The sequence below is a fragment of the Anomalospiza imberbis genome, chromosome 1 (genome assembly GCF_031753505.1).
Source record: "Anomalospiza imberbis isolate Cuckoo-Finch-1a 21T00152 chromosome 1, ASM3175350v1, whole genome shotgun sequence".
Classification (NCBI taxonomy): domain Eukaryota; kingdom Metazoa; phylum Chordata; class Aves; order Passeriformes; family Viduidae; genus Anomalospiza; species Anomalospiza imberbis.
Window position 1 is genome coordinate 8,893,388 of NC_089681.1, and position 16,143 is coordinate 8,909,530.

Genomic DNA, 16,143 nt, shown 5'->3' on the forward strand with positions numbered 1-16,143 from the left:
CCCTAATATCCAGTCTAAACCTCCCTTGACACAACTTGAAGCCATTTCCTGTTGTCCTTTCTCTTCAGCTTGGGAGGAAAGCCCGACACCCATCCTGCTACACGCTCTCTCAGGCAGTGGTAGAGAGCAGCCCAAGCAATCAAACACAACCCTATCACTAACAGGTTACCTAGCAACACTCTGATGTACCAAATTCAAGGGAAATAAACTTGGAGGCATTCTGTCAATTCTATCTTGACAGAAAGGAAAAAGGAGGAGTCGGGGAACTATAATCCAGTCAACTCTAGTCCATTCACAGAAAAACACTAGAAAAATGTAAATTTGCCAACATCTAAAAAGTCTCAAAGGGGTAAGTAACAGTCAACATGGATTTGTCAAGAACAAATCCCAGCAATCCATCTTATTCCTACGACAAGTAAATAACTTTTGTGAATCCAGATGAAGCAGCATCTGTCAAAACTTCAGTGATACTTCTGACAAAACAATACAAAAAATTCTCAAAGGAAAGCTAGAAAAACGCTGTCAAAAGAACACTTTCCATAAGAAAGATGTACAAGAGTTTGGAAAAAATAAGGAAACACTTGTAAATCATGACAGTACAAAAATATGATTTGAGCTTCACTAGAGACTTAGATGAGCAGACTGGACTCATTGAATTTGCAAAGAACACTAAGCTGGCCAGAGCTGCAGGCACACTTAATTCCTGGTTTTTGAGCAATCGGAAATAGGACATGAAAAACCAAGGAAGCAATTTGGGAATGGTTAATGCAAAAGAACATTTTAGCCAGAAAGAGCTGAATGAAGAACAGGAATTTAGTCAATGCCAATATAATGGCATGGAAAACAGAATAATATACTAAGATACATCTGCATTACTCATGGCACCTATGAAGAAACTTTTTCCATCTAACTGGGCCAAATAAGCCCTTAAATGAAATGGTGCATCCAGCTGAAACGTCACAGCCTAAAATGGTGAATAACTGGTAGAGTTCTCAAATTATTCAAGAGATGGGCAAAGCTTTAGATAAACATCTGTAAAAGAAGAACGAAATACACTAAATTACCTATACTACAGCTGCCTAAAAGGTATCAGTCATAAAAGGTACAGAAGACAGCTATAAAAACATAATATATAGTTTTCTTTGTCCAATGGTAATAAGCAAAGCAATAATAGGCTTATATTGAAGCAAAGCCTAAGTTAGCCATTAAAACTCCTCCTTTCTAAAGCAAGCAGACTGCCTAAAGACCTTTTGGATTCTCCATCACTGACAGTTCTAAGAACAGACCACAGAGGGAAATAAAAAGCAAAACAAAACATTGTCAGGAAAGGTCAAACATGCTGGTTCTGCCCTGAAGCAGAGTGATGTTCTAATAAGATCCCTCTGCTTTTACTCACACCATTTTTATCAATTCCTAAGCAAAGGCTGAGGCATTTCCTTTGTATTTTTCATGATGTAAAACCTGCTTTCATCAGCACATTACCCATAGACATCCAGACAAGCCCAAAGCACTTGAGTATAATCTACTGCATGCTGATTTGTGGAGGATTTGAGGTTTTCAAGCTGGAAGTGAAAGCTGTATATTTCAGAAAAAAAAGCCTACAATTTTTTTCCTACTCTTTTGTTTAGTGTTTTTTTCTGTTTTATCTAGAACACTTATCCCTTTCATCTGCACTACCAGTTCACCCTCTAAAAGCTACAGGAACATATAGTAGTTCAGAAAACTACATCCTCAGCTGTTACTGAAAATGGAGCAAAACTGTATAGTATGAGTCCATTTTACAAGTCCTTCTGTTAGGAATATCCTGTATTTCAGGTGGTAAAAAAGTGACAGAAGTGAAAATCTAATTCTGTATGGTCCACTGACACAGACTGAAAGACAATCTACAAACAGCACCCATATGTTTTTCCCAACAGAGTAAGTTATAAAAATGATCATTTACTTCCCCAAGAGACATTGGCAAATGCTTCATATGTACTGTGGCTCCCTAGTTTGTTTCATGGAATTGTTACTAGCAAAACAGAAATAGATTTTTTTTTTTCAGACAAGAATTGCATTAGTCCTTACATCTCAATAAGGCATGAAGACCAGGGATTTAATAAACCTTCAAACAATATTATCTTAATATTTTCCAGACATTCAAGTACTCAAGTCTACAAATGCTTACCCAGAAAACCTCTGTAAAAGCATGGAAAGGAATGGAAACAAAGTCTGAGGAAGACAGAGCACTGTGGGAGTGGTTGTGAGAACGAGAATATTAATTCATGTTGCTAGTTTATGTTGCATTTAGTATCAGCCTTTAATATTATTCTTATCTGAAGTACTAATTATTTGATTGACAGGATCTCCCAACAGGAAAGCTTAATACACTCTAATACCTGTTTTGCTACCAGAAAGATTTATTGTACCAAGAAACTGCTTTGTAAGAACAAATGATGAATTCAGGCCAAGCAAGTGTCAGGGACTCCCTCATTCTGAGTAGTTCTCCCGTATCAGGGTGCAGCTTTGCAGCAGGGACACAAACACATGAAAGTCACACCTTTCAAAATGGCATGCACAGTAAGAGATCCAGAAAGGGCAAGGTTTTTTATGTCCTCATGTGTATAACAAAACAATTTCACCCACTGAACATACAGCATTTCTGAAGCCCAATCCAGGATTAGCATTCAGATGACTGAGCATTTAGGCCACAGGAAAACTGTCTGTGGTAACAGTTTTGAGTTGTGCACTGTCATCCAGTAAAGTGTAAAATTCCATTCCATCATAGAAATTTTAAGTTTTTACAGTAGACATCAGTCTGTACTTCGCAGTGGTGGTGTTGTTATTGTTGTTAAAGAATACTTTACTCCTAAGAACATATTTTCAAACAAACTTCAAATATAACAATTATTCAACCTAAAAGAGGACAACTCTTATGAAAGTCCAAGCACTTGCCTAGGAAACATTTACAAAGCTTTTACAGATGTAAACATGTCATTCAGTCACTGTAAATTCTTTCAAGCATGCAATGGTAACTTATGGAAGTTTTACCAGTACAAGCATCTTCTATATTTCATAATACAGAAGGTACAGAAAGGAATTTACATTGGTAATACCTTATTTCCATTTATTTTGAAACCAATAAAATTAAATCAGTGTAAAAACATATAAATCTATCACAAAGTAAAGAAGAAACGTATTATTTATTCAGAAGATGTTTGTTCCAGGCTGAGTAGAGAAATTTGGACCATATTACCAGGGAAAGAGAGATTGTGCAAGCCCTGTAAGTAAATCCTACAAGCTCTCAAGGACAAAATTTCTTCTATGCATTTACGTTGTTTTATCACTATTAGGTAGCAAGTACATTAGGTGAAAAATTGTAACTTTTAATGGTCCCTGGATGTCTTTAAAGAAGGTCAGTTTTATTCAAGAATAATCACCATGCATCATATTTGAGTTTGTTATGTTATTTAAAGTATCTCCCTGTAAGAAGACTAGGCTTGACCTGAGAATTATTTTTTTCATATCTGAGCTCCCCAATGTCTTCTGCAGCCTGCAATTTTCTCGTTTCAAACACAGAAAGAAAGTGCTGATATTGGCAGTTAGTGCCTTTTATAGGCCAAAGTGCTGTATTTCATTATTATGAAACAGTCACATGGGAAGTCATGATCTCCTATAAACATAAGACTCTTACAAACCACACAGTACAGCCTTAATGAGAAGTGTGAATGTTCTGTATGCACTACAACAAACAAATGCTAGAAGGACAGCACTTCAATTTTCCTAAAGAGAAAATCTTCAAACACTGGATACATTAACTTCACACTGGATACATAAACTTTACAAAGACAGTATGAAAATAATCACAAGGTTCTCAGCAATGAAAACTGGTAATTTAGCTTATTTAGTAATACCTGGGGTCACCTGACACTTTCAGTTTTATTAGAATAGGATGGAAATTTCACATTCTATTTTAGTTTGTGCTCCTTGGATAAAAATTCTCCTGACCACCACATGTTTTGTTAGAGTTGTGTAACAAAATCAGCAATGGAATGTTGGCTTACAGGGCCACAGTAGTGTAGCCATGGAACTGCAAAACCAGAGAGCACAAGTACGAGTGGGGGAAGCAATACTTAACTTGGAGTGACCCTAAAGGACTTACTCAAATTCTAGCAGATGCAGACACACAATTTCTAACATAATTTAATAACCCACAGGATGAGAAAGAGTGCTGTGTGTTAATCTGTCTCCCTGAGATTTAAGTCCTATTAAAAAGACAGAGGAGGCATCCTCGAAAAGGAATTGTTCCATTGTGTATTAAATCACCACCAGCACATAATTCTGTATGTGGTACATACATGTATGTGGTACAATTCATGTATTGGTACATGGAATGAAAGAAGCATCTTGCAATAAGGGTAAGTTTCCAATGCCTACTTCCAGGTTAGCAAGCTGCAGACAAGGCAAACAAGTAAGTACTGTGCTGGGAATATTAACTCTGACATAGCTTAGTTTCAAAGTGTGGACATTTTATGCTATTTTTACACACATGTGCACTTAATTTTTCCAAAACCAACTGCTTTTATAAGCCAACACGAACAAATATGAAATTCTTGTCTCAGGCATTGGTTGATCACTTTTCCACATGGGAGTCTGTTTATCTTCCTTTAAATTACAAATGATTACAACCAGCAATAACAGCCACCTTCTCATGCACAGGAAGCTCAACACTATCACTGGTGGGATCATTACTTCACTGCTCCTACAAAGAAACTGCCTTTATAAAAGGATGCACCCTGTCAACTAAAGAAGCATTTGTGGTACATAATTAAAATGTAGTAATACTGGGTTCCACATATTATCTGCTATTTTTCACATGAAACCCCAATATCTTACTGACAAAATACAAATAATTCACCCCATCAGCATTCCAAATTAGCTTAAAATGTTTTATATATAATTGAGTCTTGTAAATATGGATTAAGATGAAAGTTTTACAAAATTATGTATCCAATTGCTCTTGACCAGCCACCTACTAAAGAAATTTTCTGAACTTTCTTTAAAACTTTAGAAATAGACATAAACTGGATATAGATTAGTAGATATAAGTTGGATCTTTTATTCCAAAAAATTTTGACCACAAGGTGAAAGATTTTAAAGCTTGTCACTTCTATCCTAGTAATAAACACTACAGACCTAAGCAATACATTTAATTCTTTGTACATGAGCAATGGAGATGCTTTACATGATACTCAGTTACTGAAGTTCTGCAAGAAAATTAGAGAGAAATATAGTATTGTCATAAATTTCTAAGGAAAAGCTTATTGCACTCAGCCTTCAGATCCTTAACACATAAGCCAAGGAGACATCACTTTTTCCCACCATATTTTTTCAGTTTCCTGACCAGCATATGCTATCCTAGCACATGGTCTATAAAAACATCTTCCATGCTAGAAAAAGCTATTTTGAACCTCACAGACATTAGCAATTAGAAATTTGGCCTATATAAAAAAAATCCCAATACCTATTCATTATATCCACTATTGAATTTTACCATTTTAAACTATCTGCCTTATATAGATTTACAATTATGTTATTTAAAAAATTAAAAAACAGCTGCAGTAGGAAATAAGTTAACATAATTTATAAATGCAATATATAAATGCAACAAATTAATTATATGTAACCTGAAGATCAGGTTTAAAAAAGCATAAATAGAACCCAAATAATTATTTCTCTAAAAAGTCATCTTCAGGTTTGCTTTTCAAAAACAAATCAACTTTTTATCAAAAATTAAATGAAATTTAAATTCCAAAATTTATTTAAGATGACAAACAGCTAAGTGAAATTTTCATTTTTTCCCTAAAATATAGGGCACCAAGTAGAGGAAGTTCTGCATGAAAAACCAAATACCTGTAAGTCAACAGAACACAATCAGAAAGCAGTGGGAGCTTCCAAATCTTTCCAAGCCTTTGAACTACTCAAAGATGTTCGGTACAGAGATTTGCCACATTTGAAACCCTTTTAACCAATCACAAGAGTCCCTGCAGCTGAAGCAAAATCTGTGAGGATGAAAAACCCTACAACTCAAGTAAAGAGGTTTGAATTTTACTTCAAAGACATTCCTACCTTTCTATCTCAATGAAGCTTTGGATGGAAAATAATCAAAATCTACTTAGAGCCACAATCATATTCCATATATTTTAAATGTAAGCAGACTATAAATTTGTAGGGGCCTTAAACTGAGTTTCCTAAAAATACGATGTAAAATTTTCCAAAGGTTGCCTGACTTTTCACCAGTTTAAAGACATTTACTTCATATGCAATCCATTCTTCTCTTCTAGACAATACCAGTTTGCACTTCAAAGTGGTTCATCAGCTAAAGCACATGAAGCATTGTTCAGTCACCAGTCCATCTCCTCTTACTTTTTGGGTTTTGTTTATTTACTTATGGAAAAGAAAAAAAAGGCTGAATATGACAGTAAACTTTCTTCATTAATCTAACAAAATTTATTTGAGAACACAGTAAGGCAGTGCCCTTGATAACAGACAAGCTGTTACCCTTGTTCCTTCCAAGTCAATATAAATAGTCCTGTATCCTTTGTCTTCATTAACTCTAGAATGCACCTAGGGAAATTAGCAGAGTTAGGCTAAAATAAGGTCTTGGAATGCTGTTGAAGAGCCATAAAAACTCTCTCCTCGCAGAGTTTCTCCTCTCATTTAGGGGAACTTTTTTTTTTGGTGAGTTTTATAGAAGACAAACATAAATTATCTCCTAATTAAGGTAGTCCATTAATCTCCTTTACTCACAAAATACTTAGGAACCAACAGGAATATCAAACAGATTACCCTAAACGGAGTCCTGTTCAGTAATATGGATTTTGAAGTGACACAAGCCTTGTAAATCAGAGTGGAGGCTGGCACTAACAACTGGAAAGTGATGCACACCTTGCCATTTGGCAGCCTAGGAAACAAGTTCCAAAGTCATTTCCCTAAAAGGACTTGCCCAGGTATTATTATACAAACAAATCAAAAGAAGCAGGGTAGCCTGGCTCAATGATATTTAAATAAATAACTAAAATTTTATACGTATAATGAGATACAGATTTTTTTATCCTCAGTAAAGCTGCCCTGCTAGTGGGAGAACAAGGGGACACTTCTACCCTACATTACAGCAAAATTCTCTTTATTTCATCATCACAAGAAATCCTGCTCTGGGGTAACATCAGTTTACTATGCCCTCCTGTCTTCCTGAACTGCAACTCCATTTAATTTCATCAGCTGGGAACCAAACCCAAAAGCCCAACAGCTTTACTGATTCCACAAAGAAATCCCCCACTGTTAGCAATGGCAATAATTTACATGAAAAGCAAGTACTCTATACTCATGTAAAAGCAGTAACTCTAAGTGAAAACAATCCACATCACAATGCTGGAATTTATGAGGATTGTACCAGCTGGAAAATAGCAGTTAGAAGGCAAGTATGACAGAGCTATACCCTTGATTGCACCCATCACTCTAATTGGAAAACTAGATCTCCAAATCTTCATTTTGACACTCTTAGTTATGCTCTTCAAGCCTGGATCTGAAATATTTAAACTGGTAAGAGGATGAGGTTGCAATACTCAAAGCGACTTTTCAGCTAACAAGAATCTTGCCGTGTAGCTCAAGCTGCCAGAAAACAAAACACCATCTTACCTATATATTGGCTCCAGGAGGGCTGCTTAAAGACTGAAAACATGAACTCACAGCACAGCTTTCCTGTTCCTTCCAGAAGTTATTTTTGGATGGAATGAGCCCAGACATCAAAAGAATTTGGGATACAGTGAATTTTGGGAAACAGTTTATCTGCCTCCAGCTGGTATCTGCTCTGTGTTTAGGCCCAAAGAATACACCCTGCTAGAGAAAGCATCATTTCAAGTGATGTGAACTGGCAGACCCTTTAAGACTTCTCAAACTACTTTCCCAAGCAAAGATTTACTCTGATTTGATCCAGCATCTGAGCTTACTTACAGAATTAGTCCCAAGGACTTGCAGCTTTGGTTCGCCTGATTCCAGAAGTTTGGCCACCATATGAAGGAAACTTTCCACAAATGGTTTTATGCTTTGAGAATGGCAAGCCATTAGAAGTTGGTCCAGTGCCTCCATGGCAATTAAAACATAACTGAAAATTAATTAGAGACACATAATAATGCATTTATCATGAACTCAATTAGTTCAACTTAGGATCTTACCACAAAAAATAGAAAAGAAAGAATGGAAAGTGTATATTTCCCACCGCATAAAAATGACACTTGGAGCTATTTTCTACATCCATATTTTCTCTTTTTTTTTTCTTTTTTTGGGAGGAGATGGGGTGGTGTAGGAGGGAGGGAAGTATAGAATTGAGAGCTGGCCATTTACCCTTTCTATAAAGTTATAAAAACAGCTTTGGATGTCATGAAACCCAAAAACTGGTGGTCTGTGATGGACATTGCTTTTCTTTAACAATTCCTGATACTTCTTAGGCTTAATATTTCTCACTTAAATATTTGATTTAGCCAAAAAGGCTGAAAAGAAAAAGAATGCTGTTTTCCTATATCCTGACTGACATTCAAAGGTGTTTTGGGCTTACACAGCCAGATTGTGTCAGCAAGGGGCTGCAGAGGTGGTTTCTGCCAGAAACCAGGCGTTGCCCCCATGACAGACACAGCCAGCTCCAGCCAGCTCCAAGACTGACTCCTCATTACCCAAACCTGAGCCCCTCAAGGACCTTGGAAGTGCCCACAAATAAGCAGATATCCACAGTGCTGAGCATGGATGAATCCCTGCTGGAGCAGGTGGATGTGTCTTGAAGGAAACTGCTGCCCACAGAAAGGCCCTGCTGGAACAGGCTTCTGGCAGCCCCATGGAGAGGAGCCCATGCAGGAGCTTTTCTGGCAAGATCTGTGACCCCAGGGGGGACCCACACTGGAGCAGCCTGTTCCTGAAGGACTCTGAGGAAAGGAACCATGCCAGAGCAGTTCTTAAAGGACTGCCTAAAAGGACAGACCCAAGGCCAGAGCACGGTATGAGTGTGAGGAAGAAGGAGCAGGAGACACAAGATGGTATGAGCTGATCACAGACCCCAGTCCTAATCTGCACTGCTTGTTGGGGGTGGAGGTAATGGACTTGGGAGTGAAGTTGAAGAAAGATGACTGGAGGAAAGATGTTTTTAAGCTCTGCTTTAATTTCTCATTATCCTACCCTGTCATTATTTGGCAGTAATTAAATCAATCCTCCCCAAGGTAAGTCACTAAATTCCATCATGGGGAAAATGAGATCTCCCTGTCCTTATCTCAACCCATGAGCTTTCTCTTTTGTTTTCTTCTCCATCTGGCTGAGCAGGAGGAGTGAGAGCAGCTGGATGGGCACCTGGCAATCAGACAGGGTTAACTGACCACAAAGGAACTGGGTCTGTCTTGCTTTCCAGACTTGATCCAAACAAACATGATGAAATTCCATGACTCGTTAGCATCTATTTTTCATGACTTCTCTCCTTACCCATAGCGATGTCTGGCCACGTCCCTGGTCAGTCTCTCTGCCAGGTAAGCCCCAATTCGATCCAGCTTCTCTGGTGCAGAAACTGCATAGAAAGTCAGTTTCTCCATGTCAGCTTTAACAAGACCATCCTAGAAACAGAAATACAAAATCGAAAATTAAAGAGTTCATAGGAAATATAAAGCTTTCCAAATGTTTCTCCTTTTTTTCTAGTTAATATTTAAAGATCAGAGCCTTACAGATAGAAATAAGCTACTGAAAAAAAAACCCAAACTATTGAGCAAAACTGCCATAACCTTAGCTGCAAAAATCAGCAACATGAAACAACTAAAATATTTTTAAAGGAAATGAAGGAACTAGCTTGCTCCACAGTTTTTTTGAGGGAATGGGCATTCTGAGAGGGTATGTAGTGAGATATGTGACCAGTTCTAAGACACAATTCTTTCCTAATAGCACAGTGTAATTTTTTTTCTCTTCCCATCCCCCCCACCAAGTATATTCATTGCATAATTTTGATAAAATATGCAAACAAGTTTAAATATTTAATACAGTTGTTTAAATGTTTTATTTCTTCAGTGTCGAATCCTGAACAAGGCTGACTCCCAGACATTTGAGGGCTAATTGTCAGCACAAGATCAAAGATTAAGATATTAGTTCCAACATGAACTGTAACACAGATCTGCTCAGATGATGTTAAAATCATAATTATCAGATAAGATAAGGATTTTTGTATTTTTTTTCTGGAAGTTTATAAAAACATTTATTTTGTAAATAAATTACTTAAAAGCTTTTAAGACATTCACTATTGATTAATGAATTTTATCAAGCAAATCTTCTGATACTATAGAGAAGGTCTGCAACTCAAGAGAAACATCATGAACTGGCCTGTGTCCTCCACTGACCCAATGAATACTAACCAAAGCAGGGACTAAGAAGCGCCAACTCAGAGCTACTGAGTCAGATTTAAACTAAAACACTACAGCTGTAGCATTTCCAGGTGCTTCTACACCTGTATCAAAAACTAGATTAGAACAAATAAACCTATAAAACCATACTGTTCCATGCATTCAGTATACTGTATTCACAGAAAACATTTCCTGTAAAGCCAGTATTATGCACTTATATAATACCTGGCACTCAGTAACAACATCATTTAAAAAAAAGCCAACATACTTTGTAAACATATAAGCCAAATATTATGCAAATACTGACTGTGCTGCTTACTTCTACTAAAAATTTGGTAACACACTTAAAAAAAATAGAGCAGCAGGAACATAAGCTCTTGATCAGTCTGAACTGTCAAATGATTGTGTACAGACACATGCATTCCTCCATGGTAAATAGAAGTTATTTATTTTCACAGAGAGTGAGAGTTAGGCTTTGATATTGCTCCAAGACTGTTACAGTGAAATGAAGAAATAAAATTGTAGATGAGTATCTGGAAAAATTAAAAAAAAAAACCACCAGAAAAACCTTTTTGGGTCACAACAGTCTACCATAACTATAAAAATGTTCACAGTCAGTAAGTCAAGAGTTAAAAAAAAAAAACCTGTAAAAAAACCAGAAAATATTCACACCTGCAACCACAAGAAAGCAATTCTTTGTGGCTCCAAAAAGTGATGAAGTTAAGTGCTACCTCTGCAGCAGAATACCCTGTTTAATGAAATCTCTCCTTCTCTGAGCAAAACATACTAATTTTATTCTTCAGTGTGCATCCCTGCTTTTGAAATGATATTAGACCAGATGACCTCCATGGATCTCTCTCCAGATAAACTATTCTACTAATCTCTCTTAAAGCTATTAAGCGCTAAAGCAGAATTTATGGTAAAATGTTAAAAGAGAAAAGAAAAAAGAAATTTTTTAAAAATTGCTACAGCACAAGGTATATTCACAGATTTTCAAACACCAATCCCTTAAAATTTTAAAGTCATGACTCACTTTTGGATCTTCAGGAAATATGTTGTCTACCAGACGCTTGTAGCGAGGTCGCAGCGCAGCACAGCAGCAGCAAACTCCTGCAGAGAGATTTACCCAACGGGATTTAGGATGCAGCTCTAGGGACTCAGTTGAAGGGACAAGCTGACAAGCATGGAGGAAGATGATAACACTGAATTCAGCTTGCTGAATTATCAGCAATAAAGCAAAACCAAGGGAGTTGAAAGTAAGTACAAGTAAGTCAAAGAAGCAAAACTACTATCACACTGCAATACATGAGAAAATATGCAAGGATCTCGAGTACTAGAAATGCATCTGCCACCCATACTTAAAAACATACAGAAAAGTCAAGACATTTTAAAATTGAGTCATATTAAAACCAAAGATACTTCATTTGCAAGTTTATCGTCATTCTGAATGACTGTTTCAAAACACCCAAATGTGCATTATGTGCATTATTCTAAAAAAGAAAGAAAACAAAAATGAAATCTGTTTTAAAGGCACCCATATAAACCAATATAAACCATAATAAACAAAACATGCTCTGCCTTCCTTACCCCTTATATTTCCTTTTACTGGGTATCAGTGAAATGACAGCCACTTGAAGCAGAGAAATTACTTTTTTTAAATCACATTTCTACTCTACTACTAATCCATATAGTCAGAACAATGCATGTAACTTCAATTTTTTTAATTTTAAAAGTCAAACTGCCTGCTTTAAAAAGGTAACAAACCTGAAAAGCATTGTTTGGTTTTTTCTAGCACTAAGACATATTAGAACTTTGGAATTAGGTTAAAACTCAGCACAAAGGGAAAAAAAAAAGTTTCTAGGTATCTGTCCAATATCTGGTATTGGTATATCAAATCTGTTTCTAGGTATTTTTTTATCAGGGTAGAATTACTCCCTTGTTTTTAAATTTTTTTGACAAATCAGTTTTTAAATGTTTTAGTGGGCATCTTATCAGATAAACTTATTGGTCAAGCCTCAGATCAACACCAAAGCAGTGCTAGTGCACAAAAGCCACTGAGTAAACAATTAGACACTCAATAATAATGTATCAAGCATACACGCAGACCCTGTCTTTCAAGTCACAATACCTGAAGGATTCAGAGCAGCTAAATACCTTACAAATGTCTTATTAAAGATATCCATTTACATACTCAAAAAATCTTTTAACATTGCTAAAAACAGTAAAAAAATACAAACAATAAAGGGTATCTTGGCAGAAAATTTTGATTACAATTTCTCTGCAAAAGCATCAATACTTGTATTTCCTTACTTAAGATATCTAAGTAATCTTACTAGTTTTTAACCATACTTATCAGAACATATAGGATGTTCATAACAAGGATTTCACCTGCTGTAGTTTCACTTAGTTTTAATTACAAGACTCTACAGGAGTAGATATTCTCCCTCAATTACAACTGTTTTCTGATACTATTGTCTCTTGGACAAAAAATGTATTCTGCTTATACTTTGACAACTTAATTCTTGCCACTTATTTAATGAAAAACAATTATTGAAGATAGATCTATGATTTTAAAACTGTGCATTAACTCCAAGTTCTCCCCAATGGACTTGAATTCTGCCCAGCTAATGAATTAAGAGTCCTGTACCACCAGTAACATCAACACTGACTTACGACTTCAATAAACAATTATGAAAATAGAAAGTACTTAAGAACAAGCAACCAGGATATTAAGAAATTTTTGTGTTAAAATACTTTGTTACTACTGTCAATTTATTCATCTCACTCCTCCTGATGTCTTACTCATGGAGGTCTAACAAATGTAAAAATCTACATTTACATAAAAGCTGTAGGTATGAAGCAGACAAAATCCAAGTTCTTTAATATGCTGGAAAATGTAGGTAGGAAAAGAGGTGAAAATCCTATTTGATTTAAAACAGAAATAATTTAGACAGTTCTACAAAAATATTCTATGGAGAACAATGCTATACAACATCTTAGAAGTAAGTAAAATGATAATAAGAAAGGAGTACTGTATTAGGGTCTTGTATACCATTCTGTATTGGGAATTTCAAGTAAGACCAACAAAATCCACCAAGAAACATGAAATATTGCTAAATATTTCTTGAGGCAGGTATGCAACTCTGCAGCACTCTTTGGCTCAGCGCTCTATGTACTTGTTGTTCCTACTTGGTTTTCCACCTTATGGTTGACCATTACCTTTGGTCCATGGTAAACAGTATGTTTGATTCCTACTAAATAAAACACAATATTCTAACAATAACTGTAGCATACAACTGCCTAAAACATAAAAAGAGCAAGAAAACATTCTAAAATACTGCAAGACAGGCAAGTAAAAATACTTTTTAGAATTACTTTCTCCCTCTTTAAGTGACAGAAGAAGAAAATCTTTGCAAAGAACTTCAATTTAAATCTTAAAACGGTGTTTCAAACCTGTGTTAATTCCATAAATTTAACATAAATTCTGGATCCAGTTACTTCTTTGAGATGGATAAAAAAGACCAGGTAACAGAACCAACTCATTCTGGCAGCCTTACCAGATAGTTTCACTTAATGGAAACATAATATTGCTCTACTGAAATACTGCTCTCCAAATTTATGGAATAGAGTGAATTTTGAGACCAAAAAAAGGCCTAACAGTAAGTATGCATAAGATTTGAAATTTCCTCCTCAGCTTGGATTTTGGTAGTATCTTTACACTGCTATTTATTTAATTATGTAATTGTTTACATAGAAAAAACCCATAAGCTTGTCAAAAAATTCTTTATCATCAAAGTATAAACTTAAAACTATGATGTTAATACCATCAAAAGAACTTCCTACATTAAACAGAACATTCGAGTACAAGAAAGTGAGATTTAATCTGTCAAAGTTTTCAGTCTCCAAGAAGAACACGATCAGAAATAAAACTGACAGGCACTCCAAACAACACAGAAATAAATGACAACCAAAAGCAAAAACCAGAATACTAAACAGTCACGGCACAGATTTTGTGGGAAAACTAGTAATCATTGATCAGTTATATCATTTTGAGATAACCATGAAAGATTAAAAAAATATGAAAATGTTTAAAGAATGTATGAATATATAAAAAAACACAAAAAAACCCGAAACAAAATCCCCAAAAGATCAAGTCAACAAACTACATTAAAAGTAACCCATAAAATTTAGGAACATTTTACTACATAGACCAAAAAGATGAATCTTGTCAAAGATGGATAGAAGCTGAGCAACTGAAAATGGATTCCCTACTTCTTTGATACCAATTTAACTCAGATAAAGATTTATTTGGATAAACAAATTCATTTCACACAAATATACTGTTCTGTAGGTCTATAGAACACAGGTAAAAAAACCCCTGTTCCATTTTATGCAGGTTTATTGAGGAAAAATCCCATGACAATTCCTTTTTAGTGTCAGACAAAATTTACATTTTAATGGCTTCCCTCTTGCACACATCTTCACATCATTTTATGCAAGTAAATATAAAGGTTAAAGCAATATCTACAGAGAATTCTGCACTGTAACATGAAAGTTAATGTATAAGGTTTAAAAAATACTGTTTGCTTGTTCAATAGTGGGATTTTTATAAAACATTCACATTTCTGCTAAAGAAGTCCTACAATCTGCATTTTTCATGTTATAACTGTACACATTTACCAGCTGCACAGGTACTTCTTTTTACACGTTTACTCTACACAAGAGCGGTAAGACACAGCCCCCACCATCAGAAAATGATCATTTCACCTACCCAAACACATACACGGCCTCGGTTCAAAAGCAGAATTATAATCATAAGCTTTTTCTTGCTCAACAGTTGGAACTTGCACATACTGCCTCATCCTGGGTATGGGTTCACTCTCAGGGACCTGACTCCTGTCCCAGAAATTTGCTCTCTCACACTTGCATAGCTGCAAGGACTCTGCAACACTGTAAGCTTATCTGATCAGCTCAGTGACATCTGCATAAAGCCACCAAACACGTGAAAAACTTCAGTATCAAATTCTGTTAACAAGGCCAGGCACAGGAAAAGAGAAAATAATAAAAGATATATTGTCAATGTGTGATTCACATACATTCCTCCAATGAAACTGCACAGACAGTTTCATTACTTGTATTTGCCTGGAACACACAGCTCATAATTTCTCTTACCAAAATTTAAAAAATGCATATTGTTTTAGGAAAAACTATCCTCAGACAGCTGCCACATATCACTGTAGAGTGATAAATATTTTAGCAAAACCTAATTGCTTGGTCCTCCTGGAGAACAGACAGAGAGAAATGTATTTAAGGCAGACTACTGACCAAAAAGACATTTTTAAACAGAAATGTTTACGTCTAAGATTACAGAAGCAATCTAAAAATAATGAAATTAACATTATCTCTGATAATACTTCCTAGTTTAGAAAGCAAGGGTTACAGAATTTAAATCATTAACATGATTATGATCCATCAGGTAGAAAATCAATTTTCAGTTAAGCAATTCAGAAGTTACTTTCCAGCTTCCCATTCATTCTCAGCATTTTACTGTTTCACTTCCTACATTATATCCACTTGGGATACACAAATACAGGATTTTCATAAAGACATTTTTATAAACCCTGGAAATTATAAGTACTGTTTTTTAATAAATACACAGCTAATAATTTCCAATACATAAAAATTCCATACCAATTCAACACTTAAGAGATTAGTGCTAATAAACTCAGAGAAAACATTG

At 35.6% G+C, this 16,143-nt stretch overlaps 1 protein-coding gene across 7 annotated transcripts in view; it reads right to left on the reverse strand.

The window, feature by feature from the left end:
- Positions 1–16,143, reverse strand: part of EFR3A (EFR3 homolog A) — a 76,499-nt gene that overhangs the window by 42,198 nt on the left and 18,158 nt on the right. For 5 of the 7 annotated variants that reach the window (XM_068180968.1, XM_068180960.1, XM_068180927.1 and 2 more), the window contains 3 exons: positions 11,437–11,513; positions 9,502–9,629; positions 7,993–8,143 (listed from right to left, as the gene is read on the reverse strand). The exons of 1 other annotated variant lie outside the window; for it this stretch is intronic. In XM_068180968.1, coding sequence (XP_068037069.1) covers positions 7,993–8,143; positions 9,502–9,629; positions 11,437–11,513 — 356 coding nt within the window. Of the gene's footprint in view, positions 1–7,992; positions 8,144–9,501; positions 9,630–11,436; positions 11,578–16,143 lie in introns of those variants that run through there. One more of the 7 variants, XM_068180977.1, reaches the window with a different exon arrangement.